This window comes from Aspergillus oryzae, chromosome 2 (genome assembly GCF_000184455.2).
Source record: "Aspergillus oryzae RIB40 DNA, chromosome 2".
In the NCBI taxonomy this organism is placed as follows: Eukaryota; Fungi; Ascomycota; class Eurotiomycetes; order Eurotiales; family Aspergillaceae; genus Aspergillus; species Aspergillus oryzae.
Window position 1 is genome coordinate 2,940,811 of NC_036436.1, and position 20,150 is coordinate 2,960,960.

The 20,150-nt window shown below is 47.7% G+C and overlaps 4 protein-coding genes across 4 annotated transcripts; 1 reads left to right on the plus strand and 3 right to left on the minus strand.

The window, feature by feature from the left end:
- Positions 1-212: 212 nt before the first annotated feature.
- AO090003000312 (GNAT family N-acetyltransferase) lies at positions 213-1,043 on the minus strand (the record flags this gene model as incomplete). Its single annotated transcript, XM_001819461.3, has 3 exons — positions 213-380; positions 456-565; positions 674-1,043. The coding sequence occupies 3 exons, from the start codon at positions 1,041-1,043 to the stop codon at positions 213-215; spliced, it is 648 nt and encodes a 215-aa protein (XP_001819513.1).
- A 1,575-nt stretch (positions 1,044-2,618) lies between these two features.
- AO090003000314 (S-adenosylmethionine-dependent methyltransferase) lies at positions 2,619-3,431 on the plus strand (the record flags this gene model as incomplete). Its single annotated transcript, XM_001819462.1, has 1 exon — positions 2,619-3,431. The coding sequence occupies one exon, from the start codon at positions 2,619-2,621 to the stop codon at positions 3,429-3,431; it is 813 nt and encodes a 270-aa protein (XP_001819514.1).
- Positions 3,432-4,050: 619 nt separating this feature from the next.
- Positions 4,051-4,615, minus strand: AO090003000315 (mRNA splicing protein SMD1; the record flags this gene model as incomplete). The annotated part of the gene is made up of 3 exons (XM_001819463.3): positions 4,051-4,358; positions 4,463-4,512; positions 4,602-4,615. 3 exons carry the CDS (start codon positions 4,613-4,615, stop codon positions 4,051-4,053), a joined length of 372 nt encoding a protein of 123 aa, XP_001819515.1.
- Positions 4,616-9,204: 4,589 nt separating this feature from the next.
- AO090003000316 (uncharacterized protein) lies at positions 9,205-11,976 on the minus strand (the record flags this gene model as incomplete). Its single annotated transcript, XM_001819464.3, has 1 exon — positions 9,205-11,976. The coding sequence occupies one exon, from the start codon at positions 11,974-11,976 to the stop codon at positions 9,205-9,207; it is 2,772 nt and encodes a 923-aa protein (XP_001819516.3).
- Between the last annotated feature and the right edge of the window lie 8,174 nt (positions 11,977-20,150).

The window sequence follows — 20,150 nt, forward strand, 5'->3', positions numbered from 1 at the left end:
TCTTTCCGAACACATCTACATCTGTATAATAAAATAAGCAATCATTCTGGCCAACAGTTAACTCTATTATAACACAACTTGATCAAAGGTTGTAATATCTCATTTCTGTACCCAACAGCCACCAAAGAAGAAGTAACCCAACGGATCTATTCAATCTATAAATCTATATACAAAACCACCCCTGCCATCGAGACATCTTAACGCAATCACATCTAAACCAACTCCCTCCCGATAATCAACGCATCCACCAACTCCTCACTATTCGCCAGCCTTGCTGCTCCAGGCACGCGGCCAATGATCTTGAACCCGAGTCTCTCCCAGATCTTCACCGACGCAACATTATTCTCAAAGACCAGGTTAAAGACGGAGTATTTGTAGCCCTAACACAGTCAACACCGTCATACATACACATACATAAAAACCAAGTAATGACAGCAAAAAAAGAGCGAACTTACCAGCTTCGGGGCAAACTGCAAATACGTCTCACCCATAACAATACCCACTCCACGGCCGCGCGCAGCAACCGTCGTCAAGAACCCTGCATTGCAGACATGGGAACACCGACCTGTACATAGATAGACCAAATCAGCAACTCACTCACCCACTCACTTTACAAACCCCGCACTCCACGCTCCATCCCCTCAAAAAGCACAAAAGAAAAGAGAATACAAACCAGGATAATTAGGCTTAATATAAAACGTCCCCAGACACTCCTTTTCCCAATCCCTCCCCTCAACAAGACCCTCCTCCCCAAGAACAGCCACAACAGCAAAAGTCCCAAACCAGTACTCCGCGAACCGCTCCAACGTCATCGGCTCCTCCATGGGATACGTACACCCGGCCTTGATCTCGGCGCTGAACTCGCGGTGGAGTAGCGCGACTAGGTCTGCGGGGATGCTTTGCGGTCCGTTGGCAATTGGGTAGAGGGTTACGGGGGTGCCATCTTTCAGGTGGGAGGTTCTGGGGGTTAGGGTTTGGGAGGCTTGGAGGGCTGTTTTTGGGGGTGGGAGGGTTGTGGTGGGGTCTTCGAGGATGGAGGGCATCTTTTCTTCTTTCTTCTCTTTCTTTTGGGATTGGGGATTGGAGATTGGGAATGCGAATGGGATTTACTGGGATTGATTCTGGGGAATTGAAGAATGTATGCTTTTCTGGGGTATATAAAAGTTAGTTTCTTATCGGGTGATTAGTCATTGATTTTTTGTTGTTGTTGGAAGGGCGTGAGTCGGATATGGTCTTGATTGGTGGGGGTTTTGGAATAGCCGGATGCATGTACTTTTCTATTGCTTGGTTTGCGGAGTACTTTAGGTTGATTGTGATTTACATATAGCATGAAGATATATGCGAATGCACTATGTATGTATGTCGTATGCATGTGTACATTTCTCGGATATAGTAATTGTATCCCTTACTTGGCTTCTATGATTTGATCAGGTATATATGTATATACATCCAAGCACTGCCAATAAAAATATAGTACATTCTATTATACACTGGACCCTGTTCGTCAATTGCATGTCTAGCACGTCCTTATCCGGACCATAATATCCAGCATGATGCCCTTCCTATTCCAAGACACTGAAAGATCTGGTAAGTCTATAAATGGCGTACCGTATCCCAATATACCCTACCTCATAGCATGGAGTAATAGGATGGAACAGACAAGTCGATAGTAGAGTAATATGAAAACACCCCATTAACTCATTTCTGCTCGCCTTCGCCCTCACCCTCGCCCTCCCCATCATTCTTGATAGCGTTCATAAGTTCATATAATTGGCCGATTTGCTGGTCTGCATATTCCTATCATTAGCCACGACATACACCCAAAAAAGAAAGGGAAGGAAAAGAAAGAAAAAACATACCACTCATCTTATCCAACTTATTCTTATCTAATTTCTCACCAACCCAAGTATCGCCCTCCAATTTCTGGGCATATAACTGCCACTCCGTCAAGAACCCGATCTACTCATTCCCGGTTAGTAGCTATTCTCCGAACTATACCCTGATTCAATTCCAACTCCTCAAGAGATGTCTATAACAAGAAAAGAAAACGCACAATATGCAACGGATTCTCCACATTCCGATGCGCCCTAAATTCGCTCTTCAGGTAAGAGTCGCCGAGGATGCGCATCTCGGGGTCGAGTTTCTTGCGGTGGACGCGGAGGATGCGGCGGTAGAGTTGGAGAGGAGGGAGGAGGGCGAGGGCCTCGCTGAGGCTGGATTTGGAGCCCATGGTTGAGGGCGTGGCCATTAGGAGGCGGGATAGGGCGCGCATTGTGGTGGTTTAGTATAATTGGGGATTGGGGTTGAGTGTTGAGTTGAGTTGGAGAGAGTGGTTTCGATATGGTCGATGATGATGATATTGCCGCGGTTCGGGGGAGGCGGAGAGGGATTGGCCAATTGGAGGGCTGGGATTAGGTTTTTTATCGGGTTATCTGATTTACACTTACATTGTACTTATTGGGATTATTGGTATAGTATATTGCTACGGTTTGTAGGACTGTGCATGTTGGTGTTCTATTGACGACTGTTCTATGATTATAACTGGGTATATTGAGTGATCAACGCCAACTGGTGTTAAATAAACCAAGGGAATTACGCCAGGCAGATAATAAAACAAAATGCTCCCCACTCCGTGCACATCCCACGTCTCCTTCGACACCATCTACGAACCCTCCGAAGACTCTTACCTCTTCCTCGACACCCTCGCCTCACCGTCCGAATCAGCATGGCTCACTCAACGCTTCAACGCTACCTCCTCGTCCCCAAACCAATCCACCGCCTCACCCCTAGTCGTTGAGCTTGGAACCGGCTCAGGAGTCGTGCTCGGCTTCGTAGCAGCCAACTCGCAAGTGATCTTTGGACGGCGCGATATCCTCCCTCTAGGAATTGACGTGAATCGGAATGCCTGCATTGCGACCCGTGAAACAGCCAATAAAGCAATTAAAGAACGACAAACCGATAATGAATCAGAAGCCAACTGTCAGAAGACGGTGTATCTGTCCTCAGTCATGGCTGATCTAGGGAGCTCCCTTCGCCCAGGCAGCGTGGACGTCCTTATGTTCAATCCGCCGTACGTGCCCAGCGAGGACTTGCCGCGCTTACCCTCCGTCACAGAACAGGATGTCGACGAGTCGGGGATGTCGAGGTCTGCGAAGTTTGAGCGCGACTCGTACTTCTTGTCGCTGACGTATGCTGGAGGGCGAGATGGGATGGAGACGACGGATCGGTTGTTGGAGGAGATCCCCGGGTTGTTGGCTCCTGGTCGTGGAGTAGCATATGTGCTGTTTTGCGCGCAGAATCGGCCGCAGGAGGTTAAGGAGAGGATCAGGGCTTGGGGAGATGGATGGCAGGCAGCAACAGTTGGCAACAGTGGTCAGCAGGCTGGGTGGGAGAAGTTGGTTATTGTTCGGATATGGAAGGAAACAGCGTGATCTGGGCATCATGATATAATACGGATATATAGAGAGACCGAAAATAGAGCAATAGACTAATGACCGATATGACTGATTGAGTGATGTTTTACAGGCAGGTGGACGTTGTTTTCCGCCACAGATTCTTTTCCAAGGTTATCATATTTCTGTGAGATATCGATTTTAAGTGTCGTATGGCAGACACCCATACTTCTTCAGATGTCGATCCATGGATCCTCTCACCAACGCGTATCAGTCCGCAATGTCCGATGATCTCGCTTCCTCGTTCATGCATAATAAAGCCCACACTCCCCACGACAAGAGCGTATCATGCCTTGAGCTTGCACGAGACCCGAGGAATGGCTGTCTGTCAACCGTGCCAAAAACAACCGTAACTGAGGACCGATAGTCTCGCTGATTTCAAGCGCTCCCTCTGCCGCTGATGCATACGACCAGAATCCGACAAGATATATGAAAAGAAAAAAAGGTAAATTATAACTTTCTTTTTTCCCGCCCATCGCACAAAGGAATAATAGAAGCTGAACCCTCGAGGTGCAAAAATGAAACCATCGCAGATATCACCCAAAACGAATCAAATCGGAAGAAGAGAAGAACTCCTAGCCATTGTCTATGTTCCCGTTTAGAATCCACGTCCACGTCCCCGGCCGCGTCCACGGCCCCTGCCGCGAGGGCCACCACGGCCGCCGCCGCCGCGACCGCCACGGTCAGCCTCCTTGCGCGCCTTGTTCTTAGGCTTCGGCTGGTCGTCAACAAGAAGAGTATCCAGGGGCAGACTGTCCGGGAGAATGTAGTAGCGGATCGTCGAGCCTCGGATGTTGATGGTGTCGAGCGAGATAGGGTCGCGGCCCTTGGGGGTCATCTTGACGGTGCGCAGCGAGGTGTTCATCTGCGGGGAGACCGAGGTGATTGTGCCATGGAGGATTGTGCCTGAAGGTTGAGTGTTAGAAGGGAAAGGAAAGAAAAGACGTCTGACTGGACGTGTGCGAGTGTAATCGGTGGGATTGCCAGAGCTGCGGTAGGGAGAGACTGACCATTCTTCAACTCAATAGTCACCGTCTCATTGGCGCACTTCATCAAAAACCTGGAAGCAAACCACGTCAGTATCAGTCTGCTAGCTTATGGTCGCGAATTGCTTGTGGAAACAGCTCTTCAATAGCTTGGGCAACATACCGGACGAGCTTCATGGTGACGTGTACGCGCGATACGCCGAAAAGTCAGATCGAAGAAAGAATGCTCGTATTAATATAAGTATTAATACAGAGGTATTATCTGAAAACTGGCGGGTTGGGCGGGACCAAATGTACTTTCAAGCCTTGCGATTGCTGTCTTGCGGCGATGATTGCAGAGGTGGTTCTGCTTAGTCACCCATCCTCACGTTACTCATAGTGCGGGCATTAATCGCATAGCTTAGTCATGCTGTGCATAGAAGCTGGCAAGAGGTTCTAGAGAGGAGAATAGAGAATTCTTGGTAACTTACAACAGCCATTGGGCGAAAGATCTAAGAATTGAGGGCTTCTATTGATGTGCCTATGAAGCGTACACGCCAGAGAAGCATGAGGCGTGCCAGCGTTCATTCTTAAGCCATGTTATAATCCGAAAATGCAACATCACACCCGCATCAAATATAGACAGAAACGTAGAATCTATTCTGTCACAGACTGATCAAATGGTATCTCAAAGGTCGCAAGGAAAACAATAATCCTGAGGAAGCGAAAGCAAAAGAAGTAACCCAATCAAATCACCCAACACCATGCCAGTGACATTGGTCATAGAACTCCATGTCGTGCCTTAAAGATGGAGATCTTATCATCATAAAATAGAATTTCCCGTAGCCGAAAAGACACGCGCGATTTGTTGCTCTCGAGGTCGGAATCGTATCCTTCTGATGAACTGTGGTCGTCTGACGATAGCTCAGAGTTTGACTCAATGGCGCTCCCGGCGCCGCCATCATCCGAATCATCATCTTCTGTGTCAGACGGTGCCCAGTCATCACTCCCTGGGACGAAGCCTTCACTGTGGCTGTCGTCCGCATCATCGTAGTCGTATTTCTCACTACGCTTCACTTCAAGGATCTCGTAGCACTTATTGATCATACCAATGTAGCTTATTCCAACTTCGGGGCGAATGGTAACAATATCAAGGATCTGTAATGCGAGTTCCTTCGGGTCTCGGGGAATAGAATCGGTTATGTGAGGAATATGAAGGGCGCGTAGCTGGGGCATATTGGGGAGCCTCTGGAGAAAGTAATGCTAAGGAGAGTTAGCACAGGATGAACCACAGAGTATTGATAGGGAAAATCTTACCCAGTCCTTAGAATGCATCGTCATCGATAGTTCGCGCAGCCGTGGCATACGACCGCTAGTAATGAAGGAGATCATTTCCCGAGTGAACATCCATTTACGCCAGCGATGGCTACTGGCGATCTCATTTCCGTTAGGTGACCTCTCTGTGCTATCAACTAAGATATGTTTCAAACTCATTCGATGGTTACGGATCACATTTCGATAGATTGCGTCAACATGAACAATAGAGTCGTACAATGGGGCCTCATGCAAAAATAAGGTTTCCAGTGTATTAGGCGCAATGGAATCCTTGATAAAGAGTAACAGGTAAGGGGACACAGCATCTGTGTGAATATGCTTGAGCTTTAGAGAGTACTCCGACGAGGAGCTATTTGTGTCTTTATTTTCTGGTTTTGGACTACCGCGTAGTGCAGCGGACGGAGAAAACTGACGACGAAGCGCTCTCCACAACTTTTCATGACCATCGCAGCGAAGGATTGTTAGGGTCGTAATCCGGGTCCAGTCGAGCGCATGCATCATGACAGGGATGGACAAACAGACGCGCTCTAGTTCGAAGACTTCCAACTTCAACCTGTCAGGCTTAGAGCTAGTTGTCGAGGCGGACGCAATGGGCTTGTTGACGCCCAAACCTGTGTTTGAAGGTTCTGGTAGATCTCCAAGTCTTGATGGTTGGGCCGGATGTGGCCCCTCGATCGCTTGGTGGGATGTCACACAATCCATCCTAGGGGCACCAGTGGCTTTGGGAGAGTGTCCTAGAGGTACCGTATCCGAAAGCTGTGTAGTCGAATGTCCACTAGAAGTGCCGCTACTAGCAACATCCCCAGCTGGCGGAACGGGCCCGTTAAGGCCCTGGTGACTTCCATGTTGACCCAGTTGCGCCTCTTTCGAGGAAGGCTGATCGGCTGCTAGCTCAAAGGGAAATTGAGTGTGGGGATTGCCCAGGAGGACACCGAGTACACCGCCAACTTTTGGCCAACCGGACACCACAGGGTTGGACGCGTCTTGCTGCACAGGAGACCAGCCTCCTAATGCTTTTAGCCAATTGTATTGGTAAACTCTTGAGGAAATCCCGATGCGTAGTTCTTTTAAGCGCTCCCGTGAGCGTTCGATGAGTACAGCCATTTCCTCGAGATATGACGACTCATCTATATCAAGAACGCTTAAGCTCTTCAGCGGGGGTAAGATCGAAAGGGTAGGATACTCTACATGGGCGTAATTTTGTAGACGCGTTGATCTAGCGGATGGAGAAATAAATGGAGACGGTATTCCCGGGAGTGTCATGTCTGATGGTGTCCGAACTATGCGTATCATGGAGTTATCGTGCCAACGAACCCAAACACGTTCCAGACGACAGTCATGTCCCGGTCGATCTGCTAGAGATGACAGCGCGATCCAAACGTCCCGCAACACCCCAGTCGGCATATCCCAAATGAAAGACTCTAGGTTCACCATGCGAGCGATAGCCAACGCTACCAGAGTTCCCAGCATTTTGCCCGTTTCTTTGGTCACAGAGTACTCCTGGACACAGTCCTGCGGTCCATTTCCCACAGAGAATTTGCGTGTATATTGCGCATAGTGATTCCCTCGACGTATCCTCCGTATACCGTCTGTCTCAAGTCGGGAGCCTTGTTGAACATGCTGGGCGCTACGGCCGCAGTGATGACAGGGCACAACAGGACGATGGGGTGGAGGAAGCTCGTGAAAAACATCTTCGCCCATTACTAACGTTGCCAATCCGTATGAAAGCGCATCGACACCTGTGGGATGGATAGACGGTGACATTGTTTCAGGCCATACGATATCAAACCGAGAGTACATTTGAGGAATAGCTAGAGCATGCAGACTTGAACATGTTAAAGCTAGAGAGGTCAGGTCGTTTGTATGTGTCACCTATATCGTTAAAGAAAATGATTATATTTAGCAACAGAGGGCAAGGGTGGTCTAATAAGCAGTGGACCCGTGCTTACTTCTTTAATGATTATCTGCAATAAATCCATGGGTAGGTCAAGCAAATTCAGAGGCTGTCTGGTGACCTCCACAGCTTTGCCATCGCATACGCGGTTTTCTTCTACCGGTTTCACTTCGGACATCTCGACCTCCTGGGCCCGTAAGCTGTTCGAAGATGGTACTGCAGTAGAGTCACACAGAGCCCCCTGTTGGCAATTCATGGATTCTAATGCAGGTTGCTTGTACTCCACAGCATGCTCTTGCGCCCCCTCGGAAGTCGTGCTCGCACTTGAAAGAAACTCATCATCGTCATCTGAGTGCTGAGTTTCGGCGCTGATTCTAAAACCCGCGTACGCGCTGCTGGCCTCTGCCATATTATTGACAGATGAGGTCATTGCGTACTAGCTGCGCACAGGTACTCGAGATAGGTATGGGACATTACAAGGCCAACATAAACAAGCGAAGTAGAATGTAGTAGAGCCAGTAAGAAGATCACGCTCCTTATGTCGCGATGACTCCTGATCGTTTGATTGTTGAGGATGCCGCGAATCTGGCGGGTCAAATCCGGGGTAATCGATATTGGTGGGCTGAGGTTGCGGCGGCGGGAGCCACCAAATGGATCGTACCACAGAATGATGCCTATCCAATCAAATCCGGTCGTTTTAGACAATTAAAAGTACCTGTGAGATAGAAATCGTTTCATAACCGTTCTGGATAGAAGAAATGTGGATATTGCACCGTCTTGTCGGGAGCTGAGCACTTTTAGTGGGTTGCGGAAGGAATGCCGACTTCTTTGTTGGTGAAGTTTGGGGTTATTCGTGAGCCTGAGGTCATATAAAGTCACACTAACAGCGGCACGTTCGCCGCCTTAAGCCGATCATTCACCTTCCCCACAGCGCACGTGCCATTTGTGTAGATATAGTGGACAGACAGCCTGGAGGTTGGTTGACACTGACTATTTCGTCTATAGCTTCAGACAGTTTTTGATGGCTACTCATAGTAGTAGTTCGAACAAAACAAAAATCAGTTCTTTGGTCATATAATAATTATTACTTTATTTTTTTGTTATTAGTCATTATTTCAAGTTCTCTCTAGATTTTATACAGAAATCTATTGAGCAACAAAATGTTAAACAATAATCAAGATATAATAATAGAAAATCTTCTATATAGCTATGAAATAGTACAGAAGATTCTCCGCTCTGCCATTACTGCTTCAGTTTACGTAGTCTTTGGAACTCAACAATATATGCAGATTAAAAACGAAATAGCAGGAATGGCAGGAGTCAGAATTCCTATCGAGAAGAAGGGAGGGGATGGAAGAGAGGGATATGCATACTATTTATATTGTAGATTTAGCCCTAAGTATGATCTACATCAAAGACAAACAGACGGAGAACACTACATCCAAAACATTCAGGAAAACATACATCAGTGTGTGAACTGAACAAAATTAAAAACCCTAAGCATGTAATCACATGATCTTTCCTACATCTGATAACTTTGATAGTGGACAGCGGCGTATTATTTACTGGAATCTGCGGTGGAGACCACGTCACAAACCCGACCAACAAAACCCTCAAGTCCCGAAGGTGAGCCTGAGTTATGTGCAGAAGCCAATGCAGCTGATGCCCCTGGCATGAGAAGTACGCGAGACCCAACTTCAACCCATTCGACCGACGTCACGAAGCAACATGTAATCTTAACATCCCCAACATTCAAATTGGTCGAAGACTTGATCATATGGTTTAGTTCGGATGGGTCACCTTTATCGCGATCATTCACATCGCTATCAAAGCTGAAGAACTCAGGTTCTGTTGGCGAGGGAGGTGAAGGGACGACTTCGTCATCCGCAAGTGCCATACAAGTCACTTTTACTGTGGATCGAATGTTGGCAATGTATACGATCGCATTTCCTCCCAATAGCAGTGGTGGTGATAGAGACGAAGCGAACTGACTAGAGTCAAAGCTAGCGATAAAGCCCGTATGGAATAATAGTGACTTGGGAATGGAGCTGGTAGGCGGTGCTGGAAAGCTGGCTAGGATGATCCCTTTCCGAACCCTACCAAGCCGAGGAGGCGGCTCGCCTTGGAAATTGGGGAGGGGCTCCACGCCCACTGTGCCTACTTGGTCTTCAACTAACTTCCGGACGGGCAATCGGAGGTTCCGAACACTGACTACACGGACACGCTGCCAGTGCGCTTGAGCTGGGTAAGGTATCTTTCCCGGAAAGGATCCTTGGACGAACGAGGTAGAAAAGTCCCCCGATGATGGCCTACTTCGAAAGGGTTCAGACTGTGGCTGGGTGTCTGAACGCCGCTCTGAACGAACCCTACCTCCGTGTTCCGGTAGGGCGTTGTCTAGAAGAGGTCCGATGACCAGCTCGTCACCTATTGAAATCGATCCGTAACGGACCAAGCCACAGAGAACCACACCGTGGTTCTCCTTTGAGGACTGCTCGGCGGACATTGAGTAAACTTTCGACGGAGGAATAGCAAACACTTCATCTACATCGAAAATGTTTGTAGGAAGTGCCGGTGGTGGCAGTGCCTTCGACGGAGAAATGGTTCGTAGTGATGGTCTTGCAGGGATTGGGAGATTGCCCAGCAAAGCATGTAACCTCCCTATTCCCGAGCCATCGACAGCACTTGTAAGGATTATTGGAACGGTGGAAGACCAATCTTCTGTTGTAGCGATCAGCTTTTTGATTTCCACACTGTCCTTCGGTCCGACGTGGTGCAGGTCTAGTGAAGCCTCAGAACTGCCTGATTGTACAGGCAGTATGGCCGGCCTTTTGCCCGAAAGCTTCAAAGCCGATAGGACTTTAGTAAGATTTTGTTTCAGGCTAGCGCGAGACGCAAGGTCCATCTTAGTGATGACCACTATTGTAGGGATCTCTAACTTATTGCAGAGGTCGAGGTGCGACAAAGCCAAGTTGATATCAGTAGTTTGCTCCGCAGAATCCGGTTGAGACTCCTTTAAGGTCTCATCGTCACAGTTTGCCGGAATACACAGCAACACATAGTGCGGAGCCCAGCTGACCAGGCCCCGAAGCGTAGACTTTAGATAACGAACTGATCCTGGGAGGTCAGAGACGAAGGCTAGGCGTCCCTGTGCCGAGGCTGCATGCACATCGTCCCACGCTGCAACATTGCCGGACGAATAATTGACTACGTCGAGGGTGTCCTCGGACAGTTCGTTGGCGGCGTATCCTATCAGTTCATGTGCAACTGAGCTAGTGATCCCGGACGAAATTTCGTGCCGATGCTTGAGAAGACCAAGTCTGCTGGTACCTCTTCCATTGTCGAGGACAGATGAGGTCAGTGTGCCTAGAAGCGACGATTTCCCAGCTGTAGTTGGGCCAGTGATGGAAATGCGTATTTGCTCCGTTTTGGAGTGATCGCCCTCCAGTTCTCCTTGTCTAGCCGCCAGTGACGATGACTTGCCCTCGTGGGAACCATTTTTTGGCGATTCAATTCGGTAATAGTCCCAGTCCGGACTCACTAGAGCCTCAGCAACCCAAAGTTCTTCCGCATGAACTTTGCCAACTTCGGCATTTGGTACACATGCATCCTCGGTCCACTCGCAGTTCCCAACGATTACCCGACGCAGAATTTCGACCTTGCAACCAAGGCTACCAGCCATCACTTGTAAATTCAACAGGCTTTCTTCCAGCTCGTCATGAGTGAGTCCGACAAAAGTGCCATCGTCGGCAACTCCGATCTCATACAGAGCACCCTGGCTCTCCTCAAGACCAGGGAGTAAGCGAGCCGGTTTCTGAGGAATTCCAAGTTCCAATGCTGCCTCTGGGAGAACGGGGAGCACAAGATTGGCAGCGGTAGACGAATGGAAAGGCGAAGACTGCTGTAAGCGCCACAGAAGTTGAGTTGTCAATTGCTGCAATCGTTGCTGACGGCTCTGGGTAGAGCGAACTTGAGACTGCTTCGAGGGTGATTCACAACTGGAAGATGTTGGAACTGAGGTTGACAAAGGCAAGCGGGAGTGATAGGAGCCACCAACGAGATGACCGGTAGACATAGCTGTATAGAGTCTCCTTGCTCGAAGAAGAAGATGCAGCTTGTACTCAGTTGGCCCTTCTTGCGGCTCCGGCTCTAGCTTCGTAATACCGTAGTCAGATAAGACATTGGGATCTGGACGATCTAGATTGGTAGCGGACTGATTCCGAGTCACAGTACGGCACCCTGTCCCAGCGACCTGTGGAGTGGAGGATCCGGAAGTGGACCACGGAGAAGAGACCCTTGGAGGGTCAGGATCGTAAGTAAAGATGGACGCCATACTTCAGGCTGTGGTTCTTATTCGGAACAGCTTGATGATGCGAGTGGTTGAACAGAAAATGACTCAGATAGGTACCAGGCTAGACCGAGGTATACGAGGGGGTAATAAACAGTGTAAGTGCCAGCAAGCTTGGGATACGTTACATAGGTTGTAGAATGCTAATGATAATCGAGTCATCTTGGGGTACGAATGTCGACGTTAGAGATGTAGTTGTGGGCGCAATTGGCCGGAAGCTAGAAAAGTCCTTCCAAAGAGAAGGTCCTGGAAAGAGATCATACAAACATGGACAGTTGTCACTTAAAGGGACGCCGACGGCATGGTGGAGAGCATACAGTGAGTCACTTGGTGTTCCCTGAGGAATCAAGGCATCCCATCGTCCTGTACTGGATGACATGTTCCGGTCAGGTGATGCGTGATGTAAGCATGTAAGGGGCCACGTGGTGGTTACGCGCCTGAGGCACGATGTCAGCATCTGAGGATGTCCCCCCTTCTGCGAATAAATTCCTTTTTCTTCCTTCGGGAGAAAATATCAAATGAATGGACAGATAATTTGACTATCAACATTAGTACTTAGGTCCTGTACTTATCAAAAGCGGATATTTAGATCAGATCTTTGGGCGCTTAGATGCTTCGCGACTATGCTTTGGAATTGTGTAGTGTAGGCTTAGCCTAAGAAGAAAGTATGTACAATGTATATCACTATATCTGTCAATTTAGTGTCCCCTTAACTCCACCAGGTATATAGATATGGATGCAGAGTTGTCTATATGTCTTTTGCAGACTCGCTAAATCCTTATCTTGAGAAGGATCTGAAAATTCGTTCGCTGTTCTAGTTTCCCCATGCCGCCGAACTTCGCTCCTGGGAGGGTTTCGAGGGACGAGCTTGTTTCGCTGCAGTCATCCGACACTGACTTTGAAAAAGGCAACGTGGTGCTCCGAGTTGAACAGTATTGTCGTAGAAGTAGGTCGCTGGAATTCGATGGACAATTCACTCCGTCACGGGCGCAATCATCACTCGCTTGATGCTTCCCTCCCTCCACCTTTACATTTCCCTTGAGAGACATGAATGTTTCGAGCTGTTGTTCGTGTGAAAACAGCGCCACAACTGGGGCATTCTGCTTTGGCAACCACGCCGGACTTTTCCCTTTGATGACGGAGCAAATTGCTAAACGTTGAGAATTCACGGCCGTTGCATCCGTGATCCCAACATTGCGGTTTCGGTCGGAAGCTAATGACGCGGACTTGCTGTTCTGGGTCTGAGCCTGCCGGTGCTGTATCGGGAGACGAGTATACTGTTCCTGGTGTCATTATATGTTGTGACTGAGGGCTCACTGCTAAAGAGCTTGGATTTGACCTGGAACTTTGACTGTCAGTGTGCAGGTTTAGAAAGAAGTGTGTGGCGTTTGACTGACGATAGTGAAGGAGCCTGGGAATAATAATATTCTTGATGATTAACTAAGTATGAGGGAGGTCTAGAAGCTAGTCAGTGTCGTGATTTCCTTTTAGATACCTAGGCCATCTTACGATGAAGTGAACTGATGTTCCGCTATTGTTGGAGGGCTGCCTGCAATGTGGCTGCCGGGGAAGGAATATGGAATGGAAGAACTATACAAAGCTGCAAGTCAGTGATTTTGGTCTAACGAGCAGTGGTTGTAGGGAGATGGCCTACCTTCGGGGATGCTGTCGGCTCTGAAGCATACCTGGGTGTGGCGAGCATAGATACTGAGGTGCCGGAATTCCCGGTTGATAAAAGCCCTGCGTTGTGGCCTGTGGAGTATGATATCCGACATGGTATCCAGTCGATGGTGGGAGAGTCTGTGGTTGGGGAAACGGTTGTTGGTCCATAGCCATCGAGGAAGGATGAAGAGGATGTGATGGCCGGCTTTGCCAGCCATAACCTAGATGGAGTTAGTTTGGAATGTCATAAACCTGGGTGGATAGATCGTTTTAGGTAATCGTACTGTGTGTGTTATTATCTGCCATGATTGCCATCAAGTCGGTCTTCAGCTGTGCTTGGATAGATGACTCAAAGCACGGTGTTCTTTGTCATAAAAGTTCTTATTAATAGGTGCTCTAGGTGCAGATCATGGCCAACATACAGTGAGGTTTCTGTCGGGAGCTTCCCTTGGATCTGCTTGGATAGACCAGAGGGCGGTTGATTTTCGTATCCTGGCCTTGAATAGTTGGATTCACAACCAAGCGGTGTACCAAGAATGACCGGCGTGGTTTCAAACGATGAAGAGGAACTTGAGCTGCTACTAGATCTGGCTGCTGGGTCTTGTCCTTGACTGAAGCCGGATAGTGCACTTGGACTCTGTAGACCCCAATACGAGTCCGAGGTACTCGGCGGGCTAGTATTCCGCGGCTGTAAAGGCTCAATCCAAGTCGACCGATTAAGTCCGAAAGAAGAAGCGGATAACTCTGAAGAGCAATCCAGATTCCACAGTGGAGAGCCAGCCAGGTGTCTGTGATTATGACAAGCAAAGTCAGGTAAGTGATGTGTTTCAAGTGTTATGGAGGACATTTGAGAGGTATAGGTAGTACACTGATTTAGCGAGACAGAAAATGGGAATAATATTGAATTTAGACGGACAATGTACAAGATTAAAGAGGGAGAGAACAATAGAGACCCCGAGACCACATACATATAAGGTGATGATATAGTGGGAGAAGGGGAAAGTGTGAGAGAGGGAATGGCGAGGGGGAAGATCACTGGACCTACAGTATAGAAGATGACAAGCGCAGACTGAATCCTTTCGACAACCACGGCGGCAATATTGAAATCCAACAACTGAACCCTGTTGGCAAAAATAATGCAAAATTATACGGAAACCAATGAAGCCATTCCCAGAAAACTGAGCAAAGGCGAGTATTTAAACGTCCTAGGGTCAACAAATGGAGAAAGACGGACGCGAGTAAGCGAATAAGCAGATTAGCCTGGGGGGAGACCACAGATAGTTCGTTCTGGTTTAGTACTAAGTCTACAGCTCAGCTTATGGTAAGTGCGGTTTTACTTTTAAGGTGATCGTTTATTATCCAATATTTCCCTATTATTTTCTATTTTTTGATTTGCCTAGAATTAATTTCTAATACCTTTTAGTTAGCATGATTCACACTGCCACTTGCCTAAGTCAGGCCTGTCAGACTTTCTAAAACGCAAGTTAACATTGATGCGATGATCTTGCCGTTTGACTGACTGGCTGCACATTGTGTTTCCCTTTTTTTTTTTTTTTTCTCCTTCTCCCTAGACTTTTGCTCTCTTCTTGGACGTACCAGCAGCCTTAGAAGCGAGAGGAAGACAGTCAGAGCAATGGAAAAAAAGAAAAAGAAAACAAAAAAAAAGGAAAATTGGTCCACACAAATGGGGTAAGGTTCATTGTTGATGAAATTGCTGTGTCAACTTCCAGTCTTTAATTCTTTTCCCCGTCTCCCTCCTATGTCATCAAGCGTTCATTACGGGGTCAAAGATCTAACTCGGGATACTCAATCCAGAATAGGTCTGCACAAGACATCCTAAGATAACCATGGAAATGATTTCACCAAGGCAGGCTGTTCGGGAACCGCACCTTCCCGTCTAGCTCCACCCTACCGTGCCTGGGATTCTCGGAATAGATACGTGCTGGGGAAGCAATTGGAAATGTCTACGAATTTTCGATGGACCCAAGGTAACGGCGGATCCTGGGTGAAGCGCATGGTGAGAAACAAAACAAGCTGCTGGATCCGTCGTAAGGGACCGGGGGAGGTAAGCTCCTGGCCCCGGCATTGGGGAAGCGTAAATTGTTTTTCAGCCCCAAGGAGCTAACGGACGCCATGTGTAGTGTGCCCGTTTTTTTCCTTGTCTCTCTTTGGCCGGCTATTGCTTATTGAATTGGGGGCCAGGGTGGTTAGCATGTAGCCGATTCGTACTTTGGAACCAAGCGTCTAACTTAGGGCGGGTACCAGACCAGGGAGGAAACGGCGCCGGCTGGCATACGTGGAGCCAGGTTCTGGGCTTAGGATCGTCATGATAGGAGAGCGGGTGCTCGAGATCAAGGACCCAGCACCACATGGCGATAAGCAGTCATGGGTGGTTCAGGTTTTGGAGAGGGAGGGGACCCTTTCCTGAGGTAATTAACATTAACGGCTGCATGGGCTCACTCGATACCTAGTCTATGGTACAATCAACAAAAAGCCCCCCTGGAATGGAGATCCATTCCTTAACCTACCAACGTTAATTGTCCCTGTCTCGTGTGTGCATGATGGCGAGAATCGGCGACCTTTTGTGAGAAAAAAGAGAGAGAAGAAGAAAAAAAAAAAAAAAAAAGAAAAGAAAAGAAAAGAAAAATACGAATTGTCAAGTGCTTTTTCTTTCGCGTTCGTTTGGCCCCCACCGACTTAGGCGTCGCCAGCCACAATTGGGGGGATCCGCACTTTCGCGATCAAGACAATTCGTATTATTATATTACTTTTTGCTATTAGGGGATTCACCCCGACAATTAACGAAACCAAAATACCAGAAAAAAAAAAATACGACGATTACAGAAGAAAACCAGACGACCATGGAAAATTCAGGGAAAGAAAGTTAGGAAAGAAAAACACTAAAAAGCAAAAAAAAGAGAAACAAAACCAACCCATTTTCTAGGTTCTGGATTGTTCTTCTACTGTTGAACTCACGGTTGATCCCCACCCCATTGTATTCAATTATCAACCTAAATACTGACTTGATCCAGACTTGTAAAAATAAAACGAAAAACAAGACGATTAAAAAAAGAAAAGAAAAGAAAAAAACCCAAATCCCGCCAAAGACACCTTAGATAACGAACCGGACCATGGCGGACACGCTCTCAATGCAAGCTTAAGAACCTTGTTATTGAAGGCATCCAACCAGTCCGTTGGGAGCAAATACGGTTTTTTCCAACTATACTATCACATGGTTCGGCGCACCAACACCAACACTGAAACACTGGCGGGAAATACTCGATCGAAGCGCCTCGGCGGAGATGGTCAGGCAAACCAATATGACACGTTGTTTTCACCGTTTGACACGAATCAGAGCGGATGGTGTGGTTGGTGACGTCCACGGTAAGGATCGGCCAGGATCAAGAACCTTCATGTTCGATAACCGCTCGGCCGGAACGCGCTCGCATGGAAAGCGTATCGAATACATCATCCTCGTCCGTTTGATGTCTGGGACTGCGCGTGGCTGTTGCTATCGGCGCCAGTGATCGACCACTGAGGGCGGGTTTAGACTTGCGCTTAGACAGAAGCCAAAAAGGAAAATAGATTAATCGGCCAAGCTAACGGATGGTTAGGCCGATACTATTACGAAGTATGTGTCACTTGATCCAGAACCCCATCTCGGAGGCATATCACTTAGTTTCCTCCGTCCTCTGCCCTTCTACGGGTTCGCTTCGGTTCCCCACAGAGGCCGTGATTGGTTCATCGCAATTAAATGCTGGGGCGATTTCTCGGCGAACGACAACCGACGGCCTTTCACCTGGGAAAAACAATTCCATGATCTCTGATTTGGGAAAACTGGGCATTTTCCACGAGGTAACGCCGACATCGCACGCGATTCTGCCCCCTGATGGAGAAATTGCTGGGCGGAATTTGCAGGGTAGGTAACATCACGACTCCACCGCCTCACCAATTCCCACCTCTTAATATTGTCGGATATACCCTCTGGCTCATGAGAAGATGGATATATAATTAAATTATATATCAACGACAGAGTTTGGGCCGAGTGTCTCAACCCGAGACCTCTTTCTTCAGGATCAGACGATCGACTGGTCTCCACGTGCGGTGGCACTTTTATCGATCCTGCTAGGTTTTCTCCAACGACTCCGTAGTTCGGGATACCATATGGCCAGTGGGTATTCTACATGGGCTCCCAGTAAGCTGGGGTCTTCGATGGACCGGGATTAGAGAATCTTTAATTAATCATTCACTTTCGGGTAGTCTTCAAGACAAGCCCAACGGGTACCTGGTCCCTTGTCCAACGTAGTACAGGACCATGCAAGCCTCAAGCGATGCACCCGCACGTACCGCCCACGAACAAAAAAAGTCGGTAGTCAGACTCAACACCACCCCCAAAAAATTGTACATACATACATGCCTCAATTGGAAGACCACGAATGATGTCTCACCCCTAACCATGGTCCCGACGATATGGTCGCTAGTCTTTTTCACAGCGCGTCCCATGGTCCCATGCTTCGGGTTCGGGAGGCAACACACATCCTTCGATTCATGAGCCCACCCGTTGCCCAGTTCAACCCCTCAAGAAAAGACATTCGGTCTCCGATTGAGTCGTAAAACCTTACCCTATTCGGTAGCGGATCTGCCAGACCGTTGAAGATCGATGGATATGGGTTCCAGCAACTATACTGGAACCGGGATTAGTCCAGCCCACCGACGCAAGGTATCAAACAATGGTTTGCTACACTAAAAATGGTTCAAGACTTCAAGTATGATAGATTTTTATTATCCCTTTTGTTTCCTGGACTGCGGTAAGTTCCGCCAAGAGCGCCCTCCTAGGACAAACCTACCAATTACTCGACTGGGCCTCTACTACTATGTTCAATCAGGGGGAGATGCCTCTCCAGATGGGGAACTGTCCAATCAGGTCGATTGGTTTCACGTTGAAGACCAGGTGTCACCCACGTGGGATTCCCATTTCGGTACCCCTGCGTCTTTCCGGTCCACTTCTGGTACGTCATGTGCCAGGACTTACCAGACTAGGTAAATGGTTTTACCGTCCATTCTTATTAAGTGGGCTCGAAAATTCTTAATGCTAAGTATCCCCGAGTCTTGATTGCTACTACACTACGTACCCCATGTCTGGGAACTGCGGTTTCATCTAATGTGTCAGCGGACACGGAAGATAAATTAACTGCGTTTATTAAAGCCCTCGTTGACCGCCACTTGTTGCTAATTCCAGGAGAACCATGACAAATCAAAGAACCAGCGATGACAATGTGAAGATCAATCAGGAATAGTTGGAAATCAAATTTAAGATTAGAAGGAACAGGAACAGAAAATCCTTCACGACGCCGCGAGTGAGAGAAACTAGTCCCGAAGGAATGAGAGTAAGTCACTAGGTGCTACCTAGCAGTACCTACGACCTACTAAAATCTTGGAGCCGAGCAATCCAGTCGATCCTTGGCCTGACATATGAGTAATGTCGTCACTGGTAATAGTTGGATTGATTATAGATTGCCAATTGCAACCATCTGGCCTCCTCGCAGATCTTTCCGGATACACAGGATACTCAGTATACCTTTAAATCCCGTGCCCCTGCATAATTCTCAACAATGACAGAGAGGGAAACACAAAAATGTCACTAAAACCCATTTAACAGGGATTGTATAGAAATATCTCCAGCTTAATTAAACCTACGGCAAATACCCGAAATTATATAAAGAGGTAATGGAATCCCGTCACCACTCCTGTTAAAAGTGCGTAGATTATGGTTACATGGTTCCGTTAATTAGCAACCTACTAATATAACATGACTACTATATAGGGCTCAAGTATAAGAATGACTATCACGCTATTCTCTCGGTCCGAAACAACCCTTATGTGTATTAGTGTCTCATAGTGTGAATATTTGAGTTTAGGAGGATTGCCGTTATCCCGTTCTGTACTTGGAGGTACTTGGAGGTACTCGGTGAATTGAAGAAAATATATTAAACGAAGACCGAGAAGCCGGTGTATATTCCCAAGATAAATCCGAAAAGTGAAGACAGAGGAAAAAGACGAGAGAGGGGCCTTTGGTTATGTTACAATTCTATATTCTGCACCATTCTACACCGGTGAGCCGTGTAGCCGGCCGAAGAAGCTCTTGCTATTCGTTTGAAACCTCATTGATTTTGTGACTTGGTGGACCGGAAGAGGTACCTCCCATTCGGTGCATAGATTCGATCGAGCCGACATATCCGATTCCTTCTAAAAAGTACCTTTAGGCTAGATAAACTCGGCGCATCTATTGAATATCGACTAGAAGTCACCGTTATCTACATAAGTCACTAAAGTACTGTGAAGGACTCCTGCAGGTTAGACGGCCTTTCTTTCTAACTAATTGTAGTGCATTCGAATTCTTTGTTCGTCTGCTAGATAAATAGTCCTGTAGTGTAATCTGGCCAGATATCATCTCGACACCGAGCCACATCTCTCAAAAGCCATCCCAAAGAGATGAA